Source organism: Scyliorhinus canicula, chromosome 2, assembly GCF_902713615.1.
Source record: "Scyliorhinus canicula chromosome 2, sScyCan1.1, whole genome shotgun sequence".
Taxonomy (NCBI): domain Eukaryota; kingdom Metazoa; phylum Chordata; class Chondrichthyes; order Carcharhiniformes; family Scyliorhinidae; genus Scyliorhinus; species Scyliorhinus canicula.
The window spans coordinates 95,701,101-95,717,742 of record NC_052147.1 but is presented as its reverse complement, the minus strand read 5'-3'; the positions used below and the strand labels follow the sequence as shown (position 1 = coordinate 95,717,742).

The 16,642-nt window shown below is 44.8% G+C and overlaps 1 protein-coding gene across 2 annotated transcripts in view; it reads right to left on the bottom strand.

Moving 5' to 3' along the window:
* Positions 1 to 16,642, bottom strand: part of LOC119956391 (small kinetochore-associated protein-like) — a 51,532-nt gene that overhangs the window by 8,375 nt on the left and 26,515 nt on the right. For both annotated transcript variants that reach the window (XM_038783582.1, XM_038783573.1), the window contains exons 6-8: positions 15,043 to 15,157; positions 12,046 to 12,107; positions 11,331 to 11,405 (exon numbers count right to left, since the gene is read on the bottom strand). In XM_038783582.1, coding sequence (XP_038639510.1) covers positions 11,331 to 11,405; positions 12,046 to 12,107; positions 15,043 to 15,157 — 252 coding nt within the window. The remainder of the gene's footprint in view (positions 1 to 11,330; positions 11,406 to 12,045; positions 12,108 to 15,042; positions 15,158 to 16,642) is intronic.

Here is a 16,642-nt window from a genome sequence, read left to right as displayed (position 1 = left end):
GTTGACATTTGACCAAAATGGCTCAGTGCATCAAATCTACTCCAAGAAAAACATAATACTGTAGAACAGAATGGACCTTCTGGTATCAATCTGAGTGTTGGGGTTGGACATGACAAATGCATTCCCAGCCCAAAGTCCTCATTAACATTTGGGAATAAATGTGCCAAGGTCAGGAGAGTTATTCCACAGACGAGGCAAGCCGCAGCTCAACAGCCAAAGGCTTCTTCTACAGAATCCCCCAAATCTATGTTCTTCATCCCCAGAAGGAAAGAGCAGGAAGCTTTCCGGGGCTCCATCAAGTTACACACCATTCGGACTTGGAAGTTTACCACCATTGTCATTACTGGGTTGAAATCTTGAATTCCCCGCTTTTAAAAATATTTTTATTCAGAAACGTTTTCCATTATAACAAGGTAAAACAAAACAAAGATGTACAGCAAACACCATAGTAAAATAAACCCACCCACATCTATCGTTTCCCCCCCCTGCCCAAGAACAAACAAACTTTAAAACTACTCCCCCCGTAACAGACAATGACTAACTACCTGAAAAAGGAGATGAAAGGCGGCCTAAAGTAGAACCCTTCCACCAATCCTTTCATGGTATACTTGACCTCCTCAAATTCCAACAGGTCACTCACCAGGCCAAGGCACTGGGCGGTACCAAGGCCTTCCACCCGAGCAGAACTGGCCTCCGCGCTATTAATGAGGCAAAGGCGAGGACGTCCGCCTTCACCACAGTCTGTAGCAACAGCGAGTCCGGTACACCAAAAATAGCCACCAATGGGCATGGCTCCAGCTGAATACCCTGAAACCTCGACATAGTGCTGAAAAAGGGGACCCAGTAGATTAAAATTGAGGGCAAGACCAAGACACGTGCTTGTAATTCGGCAGTCCTCTACCACAACGTTCGCACGTATCCTCCACCCGAGAAGAAACCACTCCTCTGCACTCTGGTCAAGTGTGCCCTGTGTACCACCTTGAACTGGATCAAGCGGAGCCCAGCACAAGAAGAGATGAAATTGACCCTGTGAAGTGCTGCACTCCACACCGCACCCCCCCCTCGCCCTCAATCAAAACTAGTTCACCTTCCCACGAAGCCTGCTCCGTCGACAGTACATCCGGCAATACATATCTGATATCCTCCCCTCACCCAACAAGGCCTGTCCAAGAGCGAGGGTGACGTTTCCAGGGGAAATTAAGGAATCTCTTTGCTGAAAAAGTTGCAAACCTGCAAGTAGCTAAATACATTCTTTCTTGGTAGCTGGAACTTCTCCAATTACACCGCCTTACCAGCGAACCTCCCTTCAATAAACATGTCTCCAAATTTCTCCAACCCTTCCCTCCTCCACAACCTGAACGACAGGTCCAAGCCAGATGGCGCAAACAAATGGTTCCTGCAGATAGGGGCCATTATTGACATGGAGCCCAGCATAAAATACAGTACTGCTTAAACTGCCTCCAAATCCTCAAAGTGGCCACCACTACCAGGCTCGAGATACATTTTGCAGGAGAAATATGGGAGGAGGGTAGTGACCACGGCCCTCCGACTTGAACCTCTATTCAAGCCCGCCTCCATAAGCCATCCCATCACCTTTTCATTACTTGCAGCCCAGTAATAAAGTAACAAATTAGGTATCCCCAAGCCCCCCCAACTATCTATCTCTGTGGAAATGTCCTACGAATCCATGGGGTCTTACCCTTCCAAATTGAGGATAACATTTTATTGACCCTACAAAAGAAAGGATTTAGGAAGACCAGGAGACACTGAAATACAAACAAAAACCTTAGGAGGACATTCATTTTTAGTCTGCCAAAGTCAGAGGCAGGACGTCCCACCTTTTCAAGTTGGTCTTAACCTCATTCACCAGGCTAGCAAAGTTAAGCTTGTGGAGCGAGGCCCAATTGTGGGCGACCACAATTCCCAGATAACATTAGCTAGTTCTGGCCAGGCGAAACCGCAACTTCACCAAATCAGCTCCCCTCCCTGGGGAATTCACCGAAAAGTACTCACTTTTGTCCAGATTCAGCTTATACCCAGAGAAGGAGCTAAAACTCAAAAGTCGCTTCATTACCTCCTCTACATTGGAGACCATAAAACATAGGGGCAGAATTAGGCCACTCAGCCCATCGCGTCTGCTCCGCCATTCAATCATGGCTAACATTTTCTTATCCCTATGCTCCTGCCTTCTCCCCATATCCCCTCATTAATCAAGAACCTAGCTATCTCTGTCTTAAAAGACACTCAATGATTTGGCCTTCACAGCCGTCTGCGGCAAAGAGTTCCACAGATTCACCACCCTCTGGCTGAAGAAATTCCTCCTCATCTCAGTTTTAAAGGATCGTCCCTTTAGTCTGAAATGGTGTCCTCTGGTTCTAGTTTTTCCTATAAGTGGAAACATCCTCTCCACATCTACTCTATCCAGGCCTCGCAGCATCCTGCAAGTTTCAATAAGATCCCCCCATATTCTTCTAAACTCAAACGAGTATGGACCAGAGTCCTCAACCGTACCTCATATGACAAGTTCTTCATTCCAGGGATCATTCTTGTGAACCTCCTCTGGACCTTTCCAAGGCCAGCACATCCTTCCTGGATACGGGGCCCAAAACTGCTCACAATGCTCCAAATGGGGTCTGACCAGAGTCTTATACAGCCTCAGAAGTACATCCCTGGTCCTGTATTCTAGCCCTCTTGACATGAATGCTAAGATTGCATTTGCCTTCTTAACTGCTGACTGAACCTGCACATTAACCTTAAGAGAATCATGAACAAGAACTCCCAAGTCCCTTTGTGCTTCTGGTTTCCTAAGTATTTCCCCGTTTAGAAAATAGTCTATGCCTAAATTCCTCCTTCCAAAGTACATAACCTCACATTTTCCACATTGTATTTCATTTGCCACTTCATTGCCCACTCTCCTAGCTTGTCCAAATGATTCTGCAGCTCCCTGCTTCCTCAATACTACCCGTCCCTCTACAGATCTTTGTATCATCTGCAAACTTAGCAACAGTGTCTTCAGTTCCTTCTTCCAGATCATTTATGTATATTGTGAAAAGTTGTGGTCCCAGCACAGACCCCTGAGGCACACCACTATTCATCGGCTGCCATCCTGAAAAAGACCCCTTTTTCCCCACTCTCTGCCTTCTGCCAGTCAGCCAATCCTCTATCCATGCCAGGATCTTACCCTTAACACCATGGGATTTTAACTTATTTAACAGTCTCCGATGCGGCACCTTGTCAAAGGTCTTCTGGAAATCGAAATAAATCACGTCCACTGGTTCTCCTTCGTCTAACTTCCTCAAAGAACTCGAACAGATTTGTCAGACACGATCTCCCTTTCTCCTGAGCTATCTCTTTTAGAACCCTCAGGTGTAGTCCATCTGGTCCAAGCGATTTATCCACCTTCAGACCTTTCAGTTTCCCCAGAACCTTCTCCTTAGTAATGGTCACTGCACTCACCTCTGCCCCCGATTCGCCTGGAGCTCTGGCATCCCACTGATGTCTTCATCCATGAAGACTGATGTAAAATAACTATTCAGTTTCTCTGCCATTTCTTTGTTTCCTATTATTACTTCTCCAGCCACATTTTCCAGTGGTCCAATGTCTATTTTTGCCTCTCTTACCTTTTATATATTGAAAAAAACTCTTCCTATCTTCCATTATATTGCCTCATCTTCTCCCCCCTTATTGCTTTTTTAGTTGTCCTCTGCCCGCATTTGAAGGCTTCCCAATCCTCTAACTTCCCACTAATCCTCGCCACTTTGGATGCATTCTCTTTAGCTTTTGTGCTGTCCTTGACATCCCTGGTCAGCCATGGATGCCTTGTCCTCCCCTCAGCATGTTTCCTCCTCCTTGGGATGAATTTCTGTTGTGCCTCCCTGATAACCCACAAAAACTCCCGCCATTGCTGTTCCACTGTCTTTCCTGCCAGGCTCCTTTTCCAATCAACTCTGGCCAGCTCCTCCCTCATGTCTTTGTAGTTCCCCTTATTTATTTGTAATACCGTTACATCTGATTGCAGATCCTCCCTCTCAAACTGCAGGGTAAATTCTATCATTGTGGTCACTGCTGCCAAGGATTCCTTCATCTGAAGTTCCCTAATCAAGTCTGCCTCATTACACATCACCAAATCCAGAATTGCTTGTTCCCTAGTAGACTCTGCTCCAAAAAACCATCTTGCAGACATTCCACAAATTCCTTTTCTTGGGATCCACTACCAACCTGATTTTCCCAGTCCACCTGCATATTGAAGTCCCCCACGATTATTGTAACAAGGAGAATGGGTCCGTGACATACAGAAGCAATCATCCATCCGCATACAAAGACACCTGATGTTCCCTCCCTTCCACCTCCCGTCCCCCTGCAAACCCCACTCTATCCACCTCCACCTCGTGGATGACCTCAATGCAATGGCCAGAGGCTTGATTGTCAATGTAAACAAAAGTGGAGCAATTGGACAACCCTGCCTTGTATCCCTGCCCAATTGGAAGTAACCCGAACTCAGGACATTTATACGCATACTGCTGGTGGGAGCCCTGTATAAAAACTGAATCCATTATATAAATTTTGGCCCAAAGCCAAACCTTCCAAGAATCTCAAATAGGTACCCCCACTCAACTCTATCAAATACTTTTTCAGCATCCATTTAAATAATCAACTCTGGCTCAGACACTGGGGAGGGGGACAAATAAGTTTAACAATCGCTGTATGATGGCCGATAACTGCCAGGCCTTAAACCAGTCTGCTCCTCTGCAATCATCCGTGGAAGGCAGGGCTCCAAACGTATTGCCAACACCTTAATTTCAGCGTTCAACAACAAAATGGGTCGGTACAATCCACATTCCATAGGATCATTATCCTTCTTCAGGATCAGGGAAATCAATGTCTATGTGACCGACAATAACCCCCTGGGACAAGGAATCATGGAACATATCCAGCAACAGTGGAACCAACTGACCCACAAACCTTTTATCGAATTTGATAGGGAACCCATCCGGAACTGCAACTGTACCCAAAACATGAATTCAGCACACTTCATAACCTCCTCTTGTTCCACCATCGCCTCCAACTTCACCGGAAGGACAACTCGTTCAAAAACTGCATCATTGACGATCTCTCCTCTGGAGGCTCATTCTTGTACAGCTCTTGAAAAAAGGCCTCAAACGCCGAATTAACCTTCCTAACGGGGTGAAAACCAACCCACCACCCAGGAGGTAGCCTGCTGCCTCAACTGGTGTGCCAAAAGACGATTGGCCTTACTCCATATTCGTAGAAGGTCCCCCTCGAGCGTACAGCTGGTTCACTGCCTTGCCCATTGAGAGAAGCTCAAAGTCAGTCTGTAGTTTCTTCCTACTTGCCAACTACTCCAGTGTCAGGGGAATTGAGTACTGGTGGTCCACCTTAAGGATGAAATCCACCAGCCTCTACCTCTCCACCGTTCCAAATTCCGCCCCAGCTCCAACTTCAGTCCATAAAATGCGGTGCTTGATTAGAAATAACAAACGCCAAGTGCGCTGCCCCTTCACCCCAGGAAGAGACCTACTCACAATAAAGTCGTCCCTCCCCACAATAAAGTCATCAATCTGGGATCGACCTGACGGATGTGGAAACAAAGAAAACTCCTTATCCCTGATACATAAATCTCCATAGGTCTACCCACCCACCCCCAGCTTTTCCATAAAGACCAATATCACCGTTGCCACTGCTGATGGACTCAACAGATTTAGGACTTGACCTATCCAACCGAGGATCCAAAACGCATTTAAAGTCTCCCCCCGCCTCCCCCAGAATTAGTTGCTGTGAATCCAAATCTGGGTTAGAAGCCAGTACCTTATTAATAATGCCGTTATTATCCAAATTTGGTGCATTCACGTTAACCAGGACCACCCATTTGCCTGCCAACGACCAAATGGCGATTACATACCTCACGCCTGGGTCCTTTTAACAGCTAAAAAGGACACCCTCTTGTTGATCAACACTGCAGCCACCTCCACGGGCCCTACCATCAAAACCAGAATGCTATACCTGCCGCACCCAGCCCTTCCATAACCCTGATCTTTGATCCACAAATGGGCCACCTGTAAAAACACCACATCAACTTTCAAACTTCTCTGGTGCACAAATACCCTTTTACTGGGCCATTTAACCCCCTTACATTCCAAGTCATCAACCATTCAGGGGGTCTTCTTTCTGCCCCACCCTCCCCCCAGAATTAGTCATTCACACAATATAGGGTAATCCAGCAACGGCTCAGCGAGTGCCAATATCAGGCCCATGACCAGAATGATGACAAAGAATCAGTCACCATCAGCAGTGTTATGGGAGCGGCGTTTTCAGAACCTGAAAATGTATCCTGGAGTTCAAACAACCTCTCCCTTTAATGTATTGTTGCTTTTGAAGCACACGGCTTGGTCTCCAGGTGTGGTATTACACTTATGGACACGTGGGTTTTTAAACACAAAACAATAGAACAGTACAGCACAGAACAGGCCCTTCGGCCCTCGATGTTGTGCCGAGCAATGATCACCCTACTCAAACCCACGTATCCACCCTATACCCGTAACCCAACACCCCCCCCCCCCCCCCCCAACCTTACTTTTTAGGACACCTACGGGCAATTTAGCATGGCCAATCCACCTAACCCGCACATCTTTGGACTGTGGGAGGAAACCGGAGCACCCGGAGAAAACCCACGCACACACGGGGAGGACGTGCAGACTCCGCACAGACAGTGACCCAGCCGGGAATCGAACCTGGGACCCTGGAGCTGTGAAGCATTTATGCTAACCACTATGCTACCGTGCTGCCCGTTATTCCATGAACTCAAATTAACCGTTTTAAATAAACATTGGATCCCTTAACACCCCTTACTTCAAAAATAACCCGGAAAATAATACAACACTAAATAATCCCTCAAAATGTTCCTTCAAACCTCCAAAAAACTTAACACCTTTAAACAGAAACTCATCAGGTTAAAGACATTACTATTATGAGTTTAAATCACCCAAATGGTTCAGAGATAGTCTTTCATGGCAGAGATCACAGCAGAATCCAGCTCACCGCAAACACAGACACACCCAAGCTCTTTTCCTCAAAACTGAAACTAAAACTCCCAAAAAGCAGCAGTAATCTCAGCTCAGCTCCCCCTCTGACCACTTCAGTAATATGAGCTGCTTCATTTCTTAAAGGTACATTGCTTAAACATCCATTTCTTAAAGGCACTCTCACATGACAGCAGTCTCTACCCCCCGCCTCCCAACAATACCAACCCCAATAAACAAACAGCCAAAAGGAGAACAAAGACTCCTATCCACCCCCACAATCAAAACAAGAACAAAATCCTAAACTCATTACTTTAGGGTTTTTCTTTTATGTAATGAACTGCAGATACCCGCACTACCGTTAACTAACTTTACAGCTGGCAGGGTGACCCCTGCACAGAGTCAAACCAGAAAAATAATACCAACGACTAGCCCCCTGCCCAACCTCCAACAAATAGAGGGGGAAAAGAAAATCAATCTCCATACCACAAGCAATCCCAAAAAATACAAAACACAAACTCCAAACTTGCCTGGAAACCGCCCCGCCCAGCAAATCCCCATAATCACATGCCCTCATCCACAATACAAAAATCCCACAATAAATACAGATACAAATGCACCCAACAATTAACAATTAATTCAACCCCAGTCCATGCTTCTTTACATGCTTCGTCCACGTCCTCTCATGCATCAATGTAATAGTCTCTCGCTTTAAAAGTCACTTGAAGATGAATCAGGTATACCACACCAAATCTAATTTAAAAAAAATATTTTTTTATTCTCCTCCTTGATCACATTTTCTCCCAAATTTATACCCACCAACAATAAACAATCAGTAACAAATATGTCAATCCCCATATCAATAACAACAATCCCAACCATTAGCCCGCATGTTCACACAAACAAATGACAAAACGGAATTAGGGATCACCCATAGTCGCCATTAACACACACAGCCCCCCTCCCCCCAACCCTCCCACCCCAACTAATGCTCGATGTTATCCAGTTCTTGAAAGTGCATAATGAGTAATGCACATGAATTGTATAACCCCTCCACCCTTCCCCTCAGTTCAAACGTAACCTTCTCAAGAGTCAAGAATTCCAACAGGTCCCCCTGCCACACCAGGCCACAGGGTGGAGAGGCTGCTCTCCAACCCATCAGGATCCGCCTCTGGGCAATCAACGAGGCGAAGGCTACAACATCTGCCTCCGCACCCGTTTCCAACCCTGGCTGGTCTGACACCCCAAATATGGCCTCCCGGGTGCCCAGTTTCACGTGCACCACTTTAGGAGTTACCCTAAAAACCTCCTTCCAGTAATCCTCGAGCTTTGGACAGAACCAAAACTTATGAACGTGATTAGCGGCCCCACCCCCTGCAACATTCACACACATCTTCTACTCCTTCAAAGAATCGGCTCATCCTCACCCTCGTGAGGTGTGCTCTGTATACCACCTTCAGCTGTATCAGCCCCAACCTCATGCACAAGGTGGAGGCATTCACTCTCTGGAGCACCTCACACCAGAACCCCTCCTCCATATCCTCTCCCAACTCTTCCTCCCACTTTGCTTTGATCCCTTCTAGCGGCGCTTTCTCTTCTTCCAAAATAGCTCCGTAGACCGCTGACACTACCCCCTTCTCCAGTCCCCTTGTCGTCAGCACCTCCTCCAGCAATGTGGAGGCCGGCTCTGAGGAATTGAACAAACGAATGTGATACAAAATGGGTAATTGCTAGGACGAGAATGCTGAGTGAAAGGTGCCCCCCAGGGGTTGAAGAATGTGAAGTGAGCCCAGGGCTGAGGAATGTGAAATGAGCCAATCGGGATATATGGCCAGGTCAAGAAGTGTATAGGGATAGCCTATGGGAATTTTGCATTCATTACTGTTGCCTTATTTGGTCGTATGCATGCCAAATTTGATGCATGCACGATGTTTGAATGTATCTGTACAGAAATGTTTTGTGCCTTTGTTCACTAGCTGTTGAAGATCCAGGAGACATGGTTGTGTTCTGCTCTCCCAATAGAGTGAGTCACCCCAGCTAGCTGGTTAAAATAAACAATAATTGATACCTGCAAATACGCCTCAAATTTTATTGAGACCAGACTGACAGCAAAAGAATCAGGATTGTCAGCTCCACCGGGAAGCTCTGTAACTCCTTTCTGGCAAAATCCCGAATCTGCATGTAAAACATTTCCCCCAGCTCCAGCCCATACTTGGCTTCCAGATCCTTCAATCCTGCAAACAGACCCCGAAGAAACAAATCTTTTTGTGTCTTAATCCCCTTCTCCTTACATTTCCAAAAAATTTCCATCCCACTTCCGTGGCTCAAATCTGTGGTTCCCCCGAATCGGCATTTCCCATGACCCTGCCCTCAACCCGAAGTGTTGGCGAAACTGCCTCCAAATTCTCAATGAAGCTATTATTACTGGACTCCCCGAGTATTTCCACGGAGCTATCGGGAGCGGCGCTGTTGCCAGTGCTTTCAATCCCGACCCTATGCACAAACTCTCCTCCATTCTGAACTACTTTGACCCAGCTCCGCACCTTCTCCACATTCGCCGCCCAGTAGTAATACATCAGGTTCGGAAGACCCAAACCCCCTGCCTGCCAATCGAATTTGTACAATGCTGCCTTGGCCTTGTTGAACGTCACATGCCTTCTAGCCAGTTCTGCTTTCACGTCTAGATATACCTAGATGGTGTGGTCATCCCATCTATAGTCTCAATGGTCCTTCATCCACCACAGGACCTGTTCCTTATCTTAGGACTTGTGCAACCAGATGACGATTGCTCGCTAAGGCTCTGCCTTAGAGACCGATGGGCCCGGTCCAATTCGGGAGGGGTTGGCAATCCCCCCTCCCCCACCATCTTGGACATATCCAGAGGATTTGGGCCCTTCAGCAGCCCAACGATTCTTGAAACTTTGATGTCTGGAGTGGTTTCCCAGATCATCCACCTTGGCATTTAACACTTTAGGCCCTTCAGCCAGAAATGCCAACTCCGCCTCTAGGGAAACAATCTGGTCACTCTGGTCCGAGAGTGCCACCTCCACTCCTTGCATCACCACGTCTCAAAGGCCGCACAGATGAAGGCTCAAGTTTTATAAAGATCTTCAAACACCGTCTACTGCTGCATTTTGAATTGATCTGCCAAGAAGCTTGCCAACATCTCAGCCATCCACCGAGAGGCCAAAGTCACAGCAGGAGCTTCCGCTTTTTTCTCCAACAATGAGGCCCGAGGGGCATTCGAATCTGATGATGATTTTTTTGCCTTGTCTGCTGCCTTCTAACTTGAACATATTCAATGATCCATCCTCTACTGCAAATTCCAGAGTAAGAGAAAAATATTTTCCTCATCCCAGACATAAATAGGAGGAGCACTTGTGTTTAAAACTGTATCCCTTGGTTCTCAACTCAAAATATTTTGCAATACAGATGGTCAACACCATGACATTTCACTCATTTTCTCACAGCATTCTTAGAAGCCTCAAATTTAACACATTACAGACAACCCAGAATGAACCATGTTATGCAACACTTTTGGAAATAAAATTAATCACAAGGATGGTGTTTACTGCACTGACAGATGTATTTTGCGATTTGCAACACAAGATCTATATTCAAAAAGAAAAAAAAACATTTTCCCCTACTACAAATTGACTCAGTGTTGAAGTGAGACAACAGTTAATCACTTGAAGGTCCCAGCATAAATGACCTCTGGTGGACCATTGTTTCTCATCAGAAATAGCTAAAAGAACTCCTCTACATTATGTACTACAATCCAACCTATTCATGTCATTAACAGACTCAAATTCCTGCACCGACGTAGCACTGATGCACAAGACTGAGAGATCCTTCCTTTGAAAATTTAGAATAATGTGGAAATCCCAGTGAATAGTAGTTACACGAGTAAAAAAAACAAAAGGTTTGCTGTTCGCTTAGGAAAGTAGTAGTAAGCTCGGTGAAAACAATTTCCACACATGCATTAATTCCACTATGCCCTTGCACCTAACTTTTAGTATATAAATACACCTTGTTGTCAGATACAGATCATCAGGTCGCATAGATTTATACTCACTTTAAAATGAGCTGAGTATAAGTCTCCTCATAATACTAGTTTTAAATGCATGTGCATAAGAATTTTCTTTTCAGTGTGAAACTATTAATGCAGCACATGCTTTTTGCAGCATGTTCTTGGTTAGTGATCAGAGAGGACTCTAAATCTATACAAAGGATAACCTTTTACTGGAGAAACTCGGCAATGTAGTCTTACATTATCTAGCAGCAGGCTCTTACCTGGAGTTTCTCTCTCTTCTCTGCTGTGTATTTTTCCCATGTTTCTAGTTCTGCCTGGAGATTCTCTACATGTACCTAAATCAGACAGATTACACAGCAATACTCGGTTTACTTAGTAGTATAATAAAGGATGATAAAAAAGGAAGATGGTGGGTGAGTCGGTAAGTATTTGATGAATTACAATAACTTATGACAACAATGGGTGGGGGGGAAAAAAGAGAAAACAAAAATCAAACAATCCAATTTTGGAGAAGTGTTTCAAAATTACTACTTGTACTCGCACTATCTTGTCAATAACTTGTAATTCCCAAGTGAAAAAGAACCTGGACTTTTGGTTCTAATGTGCAACTTTTCTTATTAAAAATATTATACAAAATGGTTCAGTCCACTGGAGAACTAGGGGATCATTTATTACTTTTAAACTGAGACAAAGTCTGTGAGGCATATGTTCTGACAATAACATTGCCAGACGCACTCTTATTTACTTTTTGATTTCTTCTTCCTTCCAAAATTCCTTTCTGGGATACAGTTCCACAAATGGCAAATTGCCCTCAAACTGCATCTAAATGGACAGAAAGCATTGGCACACTCTCCAACTGTGAAGCAAATCAATGTCATTCATGTCCTTCCCCACCCCCAACCTTTTGCTGTGGACTAATTTTCAAGTTTTGTTGCCCGCAAACTAAAAATCAAGAACAAGAAAAATCCATTTTACCATCGTGTCCCTTTGGCATGCATTCTTCAGTTCATGGTCTTCAATTATTTTATTGGCTGAAACTGAAAAAACAAGATGAGAACAGATGTATGGCACATTTTGAACTGGAACCCCAAATCTTGCGTTAACAGAAAATCTAGCAATGTATATGTCCCAGTTGAAGGAAAGAATCAATACAGGAAAGTGTAAATCATCAGTAGTCTCACTCTGGAAGGGAAGGAGACAGGCAACAGTGGCACAGTGGTTAGCACAGCTGCCTCACAGGTTTGATTCCTGCCTTGGGTGACTGTGTGGAGTTTGCACGTTCTCCAAGTGTCTATATAGGTTTCCTCCGGGTGTTCCTGTTTCCTCCCACAGTTCAAAGATGTTCAGATAGCTGGGATTACAGGGATAGTGCGGTGGAGTGGGCCTAGGTAGGGTGCTCTTTTGGAGAGTCGGTACAGACTCGATGGGCCAAATGGGCTCCTTCTGCACTGTAGCGTTTCTATGAAGACAGCCATATGTACAATGTGCAATGGTAAGATTATTATTTAATCCCATTCTGTCTGCAGGTGTATGCATAGGGCAGTAATAACAACACTGCTTATGTGGCCAACAAAACTAATTCTGTGATACAAATCCACAATGGCTACACAGAAAAGGAAGCATACTTGAGATTTGTACTTAGAACATAAGAGCATAAGAACTAGGAGCAGGAGTAGGCCATCTGGCCCCTCGAGCCTGCTCCGCCATTCAATTAGATCATGGCTGATCTTTTGTGGACTCAGCTCCACTTTCCGGCCCGAACACCATATCCCTTAATCCCTTTATTCTTCAAAAAACTATCTATCTTTACCTTAAAAACATGTAATGAAGGAGCCTCAACTGCTTCACTGGGCAAGGAATTCCACAGATTCACAACCCTTTGGGTGAAGAAGTTCCTCCTAAACTCAGTCCTAAATCTACTTCCCCTTATTTTGAGGCTATGCCCCCTAGTTCTGCTGTCACCCGCCAGTGGAAACAACCTGCCCGCATCTATCCTATCTATTCCCTTCATAATTTTAAATGTTTCTATAAGATCCCCCCTCATCCTTCTAAATTCCAACGAGTACAGTCCCAGTCTACTCAACCTCTCCTCATAATCCAACCCCTTCAGCTCTGGGATTAACCTAGTGAATCTCCTCTGCACACCCTCCAGCGCCAGTACGTCCTTTCTCAAGTATGGAGACCAAAACTGAACACAATACTCCAGGTGTGGCCGCACTAACACCTTATACAATTGCAACATAACCTCCCTAGTCTTAAACTCCATCCCTCTAGCAATGAAGGACAAAATTCCATTTGCCTTCTTAATCACCTGTTGCACTTGTAAACCAACCTTCTGTGACTCATGCACTAGCACACCCAAGTCTCTCTGAACAGCGGCATGCTTTAATATTTTATCGTTTAAATAATAATCCCGTTTGCTGTTATTCCTACCAAAATGGATAACCTCACATTTGTCAACATTGTATTCCATCTGCCAGACCCGAGCCCATTCACTTAACCTATCCAAATCCCTCTGCAGACTTCCAGTATCCTCTGCACTTTTCGCTTTACCACTCATCTTAGTGTCATCTGCAAACTTGGACACATTGCCCTTGGTCCCCAACTCCAAATCATCAATGTAAATTGTGAACAATTGTGGGCCCAACACGGATCCCTGAGGGACACCACTAGCTACTGATTGCCAACCAGAGAAACACCCATTTATCCCAACTCTTTGCTTTCTATTAATTAACCAATCCTCTATCCATGCTACTACTTTACCCTTAATGCCATGCATCTTTATCTTATGCAGCAACCTTTTGTGTGGCACCTTGTCAAAGGCTTTCTGGAAATCCAGATATACCACATCCATCGGCTCCCCGTTATCTACTGCACTGGTAATGTCCTCAAAAAATTCCACTAAATTAGTTAGGCATGACCTGCCTTTTGCGAACCCATGCTGCGTCTGCCCAATGGGACAATTTCTATCCAGATGCCTCGCAATTTCTTCCTTGATGATAGATTCCAGCATCTTCCCTATTACCGAAGTTAAACTCACTGGCCTATAATTTCCTGCTTTCTGCCTACCTCCTTTTTTAAACAGTGGCGTCACGTTTGCTAATTTCCAATCCACCGGGACCACCCCAGAGTCTAGTGAATTTCGGTAAATTATCACTAGTGCATCTGCAATTTCCCTAGCCATCTCTTTTAGCACTCTGGGATGCATTCCATCAGGGCCAGGAGACTTGTCTACCTTTGTACTTAACCAGTATAAGTACTCCGGCACCAAGGTAAAATAAAATAAGTTTCCAACAGATTAAACTACAGCCCACTAAAGAACGATTTCAGAGGATAAGATAAGCCGATCTGATTTGAATTGTGTCTTCCTATATTTGGTAACCCGGTACTGTAACCTTCCACCCCTAGTTACCAAGCAATCAGTTTACTGAAGAGTGCAAATACCTGCAAAAATTAGAAGGTATAAAATAAAATCATATTTTGGACATAGACCTGTATTTCATGTCAAACAGATATTATAGCTGTGCAATACTTTTAATAGAAACACAAACAGTAGTGTGTCCCCCCCCCCCCCCCCCCCCACACAATTCACCCCTGGAACGTTTGTTGCCATCTCCAATTGCCCTTGAACTGTGTAACTTGCTGGGCCATTTCAGAGAGCAGTTAAAAGTCAACCACATTACTGTGGGTCTGAAGTCACATGTGGACAGACCAGCTAAAGATGGCTATCGGTGAACCAGATGGGCTTTATATATATTTTTTAAATGATGAAATTGATGATAGCTTCATGGTCACCATGGACACGAGTTGAGATTGTGCAGCGTAACAATATATAGTGAAAACAAATTCATGTTACATGCTGGGTTCTAAAGTGCAACCCAAACAGCAACCAAATAGTGCACATGCATTACAACCTGATTTAGAGTTTATCTATCTCCTTGGAGTGGCAACTACAGGTCTAGTCAGACTTACCAGGATCAATAAGGTTGTTCTCCAGTAAAATTATGCAATTCTGTAGCCTCTTGCTCATTGCTTCCTTCTCAGATTGCAAGCTCTCAGTCTTAACCATTAATTCATTTGTCTGGTCCTATTATGAGAAGTGGGATGATAGTTAAATAGAAATAATACGGCAGGAGAGGAGAAACGGGCAATTTGGCACTTCGGCCACATGGATTTCCGAACACCAAAACTTAGCCAAACTATTCACTGAAAAGTTAAGATTCTACAGTTGCTGGCAATTTGAAATAATAGAAAATAGGCTGGCAGCATTTGTGGAGAGTGAAACAAGTTATTCAGAACTGGAGGAAGTGAGAGGTTTCAAAAAGAACAAAAGCAGGGACAAGGAGGGGGAAGAAAAGAACAAAAAAGTGTCAGTCTGCGATGTTAAGCACCAATGGTATCTCTAATGAAAAACTGAAAGCAAGTCTTGATTTCTTCAATGCAAATTTTGTTGTGTTCTATAATCACTTCTCATCCAACACCACTGTGCCACTTATCCTCTTTCTGTGCAGCCTAACAACCAGTGTGGTCTATAAACAAAACTCCAATTCTAACTTTAGCATGAGAGAACCCTTCCCTAACATGAGATAGGGTAGAAGGCAGGAGCTGCCAAATATATTTTCAGCATTTTCTGTTTTTATTTACCACTATATGGTCTAATATAGGGCAGCATGGTAGCACCGTGGTTAGCACTGTTGCTTCACCGCGCCAGGGTCCTAAGTTTGATTCCCAGCTTGGGTCACGTGCGGAGTCTACACATTCTCCCTGTGTCTGCATGGGTTTACCTCCGGGTGCTTCGGTTTCCTCCCACAAGTCCCAAAAGATGTGCTGTTAGGTAATTTGGACATTCTGAATTCTCCCTCAGTGGTGACTAGGGGATTTTCACAGTAACTTCATTGCAGTGTTAATGCAAGCCTACTTGTGACAATAATAAAGATTAATATCTCAATCAAGAACACTCCAAATAGAGCCATGGAAAGGAAGTACAATCATGTTCTTAGGACATACAGTGCAGAAGGAGGTCATTTGGCCCATCCAGACTGCACCAACCCACTAAAGCCCTCACTTCCACCCTATCCCCGTAACCCAATAACCCCTCCTAACCTTTTTGGTCACTGAGGGCAATTTATCATGGCCAATGCACCTAACCTGCACGTCTTTGGACTATGGGAGGAAACGGAGCACCCAGAGGAAACTCGCGCAGACACGGGGAGAACGTGCAGACTCCACACAGACAGTGACCCAGACGCTGTGAAGCCACAGTGCTAATCGCTTCTGCTACCGTGCTGCCCATCTTGAATATGTTGTGACTTCCTGAAACTTATTTTGTCCTGCAGTTCCATGTCTGATACAGATTTCTATTCCCGTCATTGGAAAAAGCCCCTCATCAGTCATGGGCTGTGCACTCGGGCCCTCCTCATCCCCATTCTGGCCCTCCAAAACCTATTGCATGGTTGACTAGAGTATTTTTAATACACCTTTACAAATTCTTGTTTTCTACTTGTTCTATTCCCCTCCCAGGATCCTGCATCAGGCTGGGCCAGATATTTGCAGTTGTGGCACCCTCAGCCAC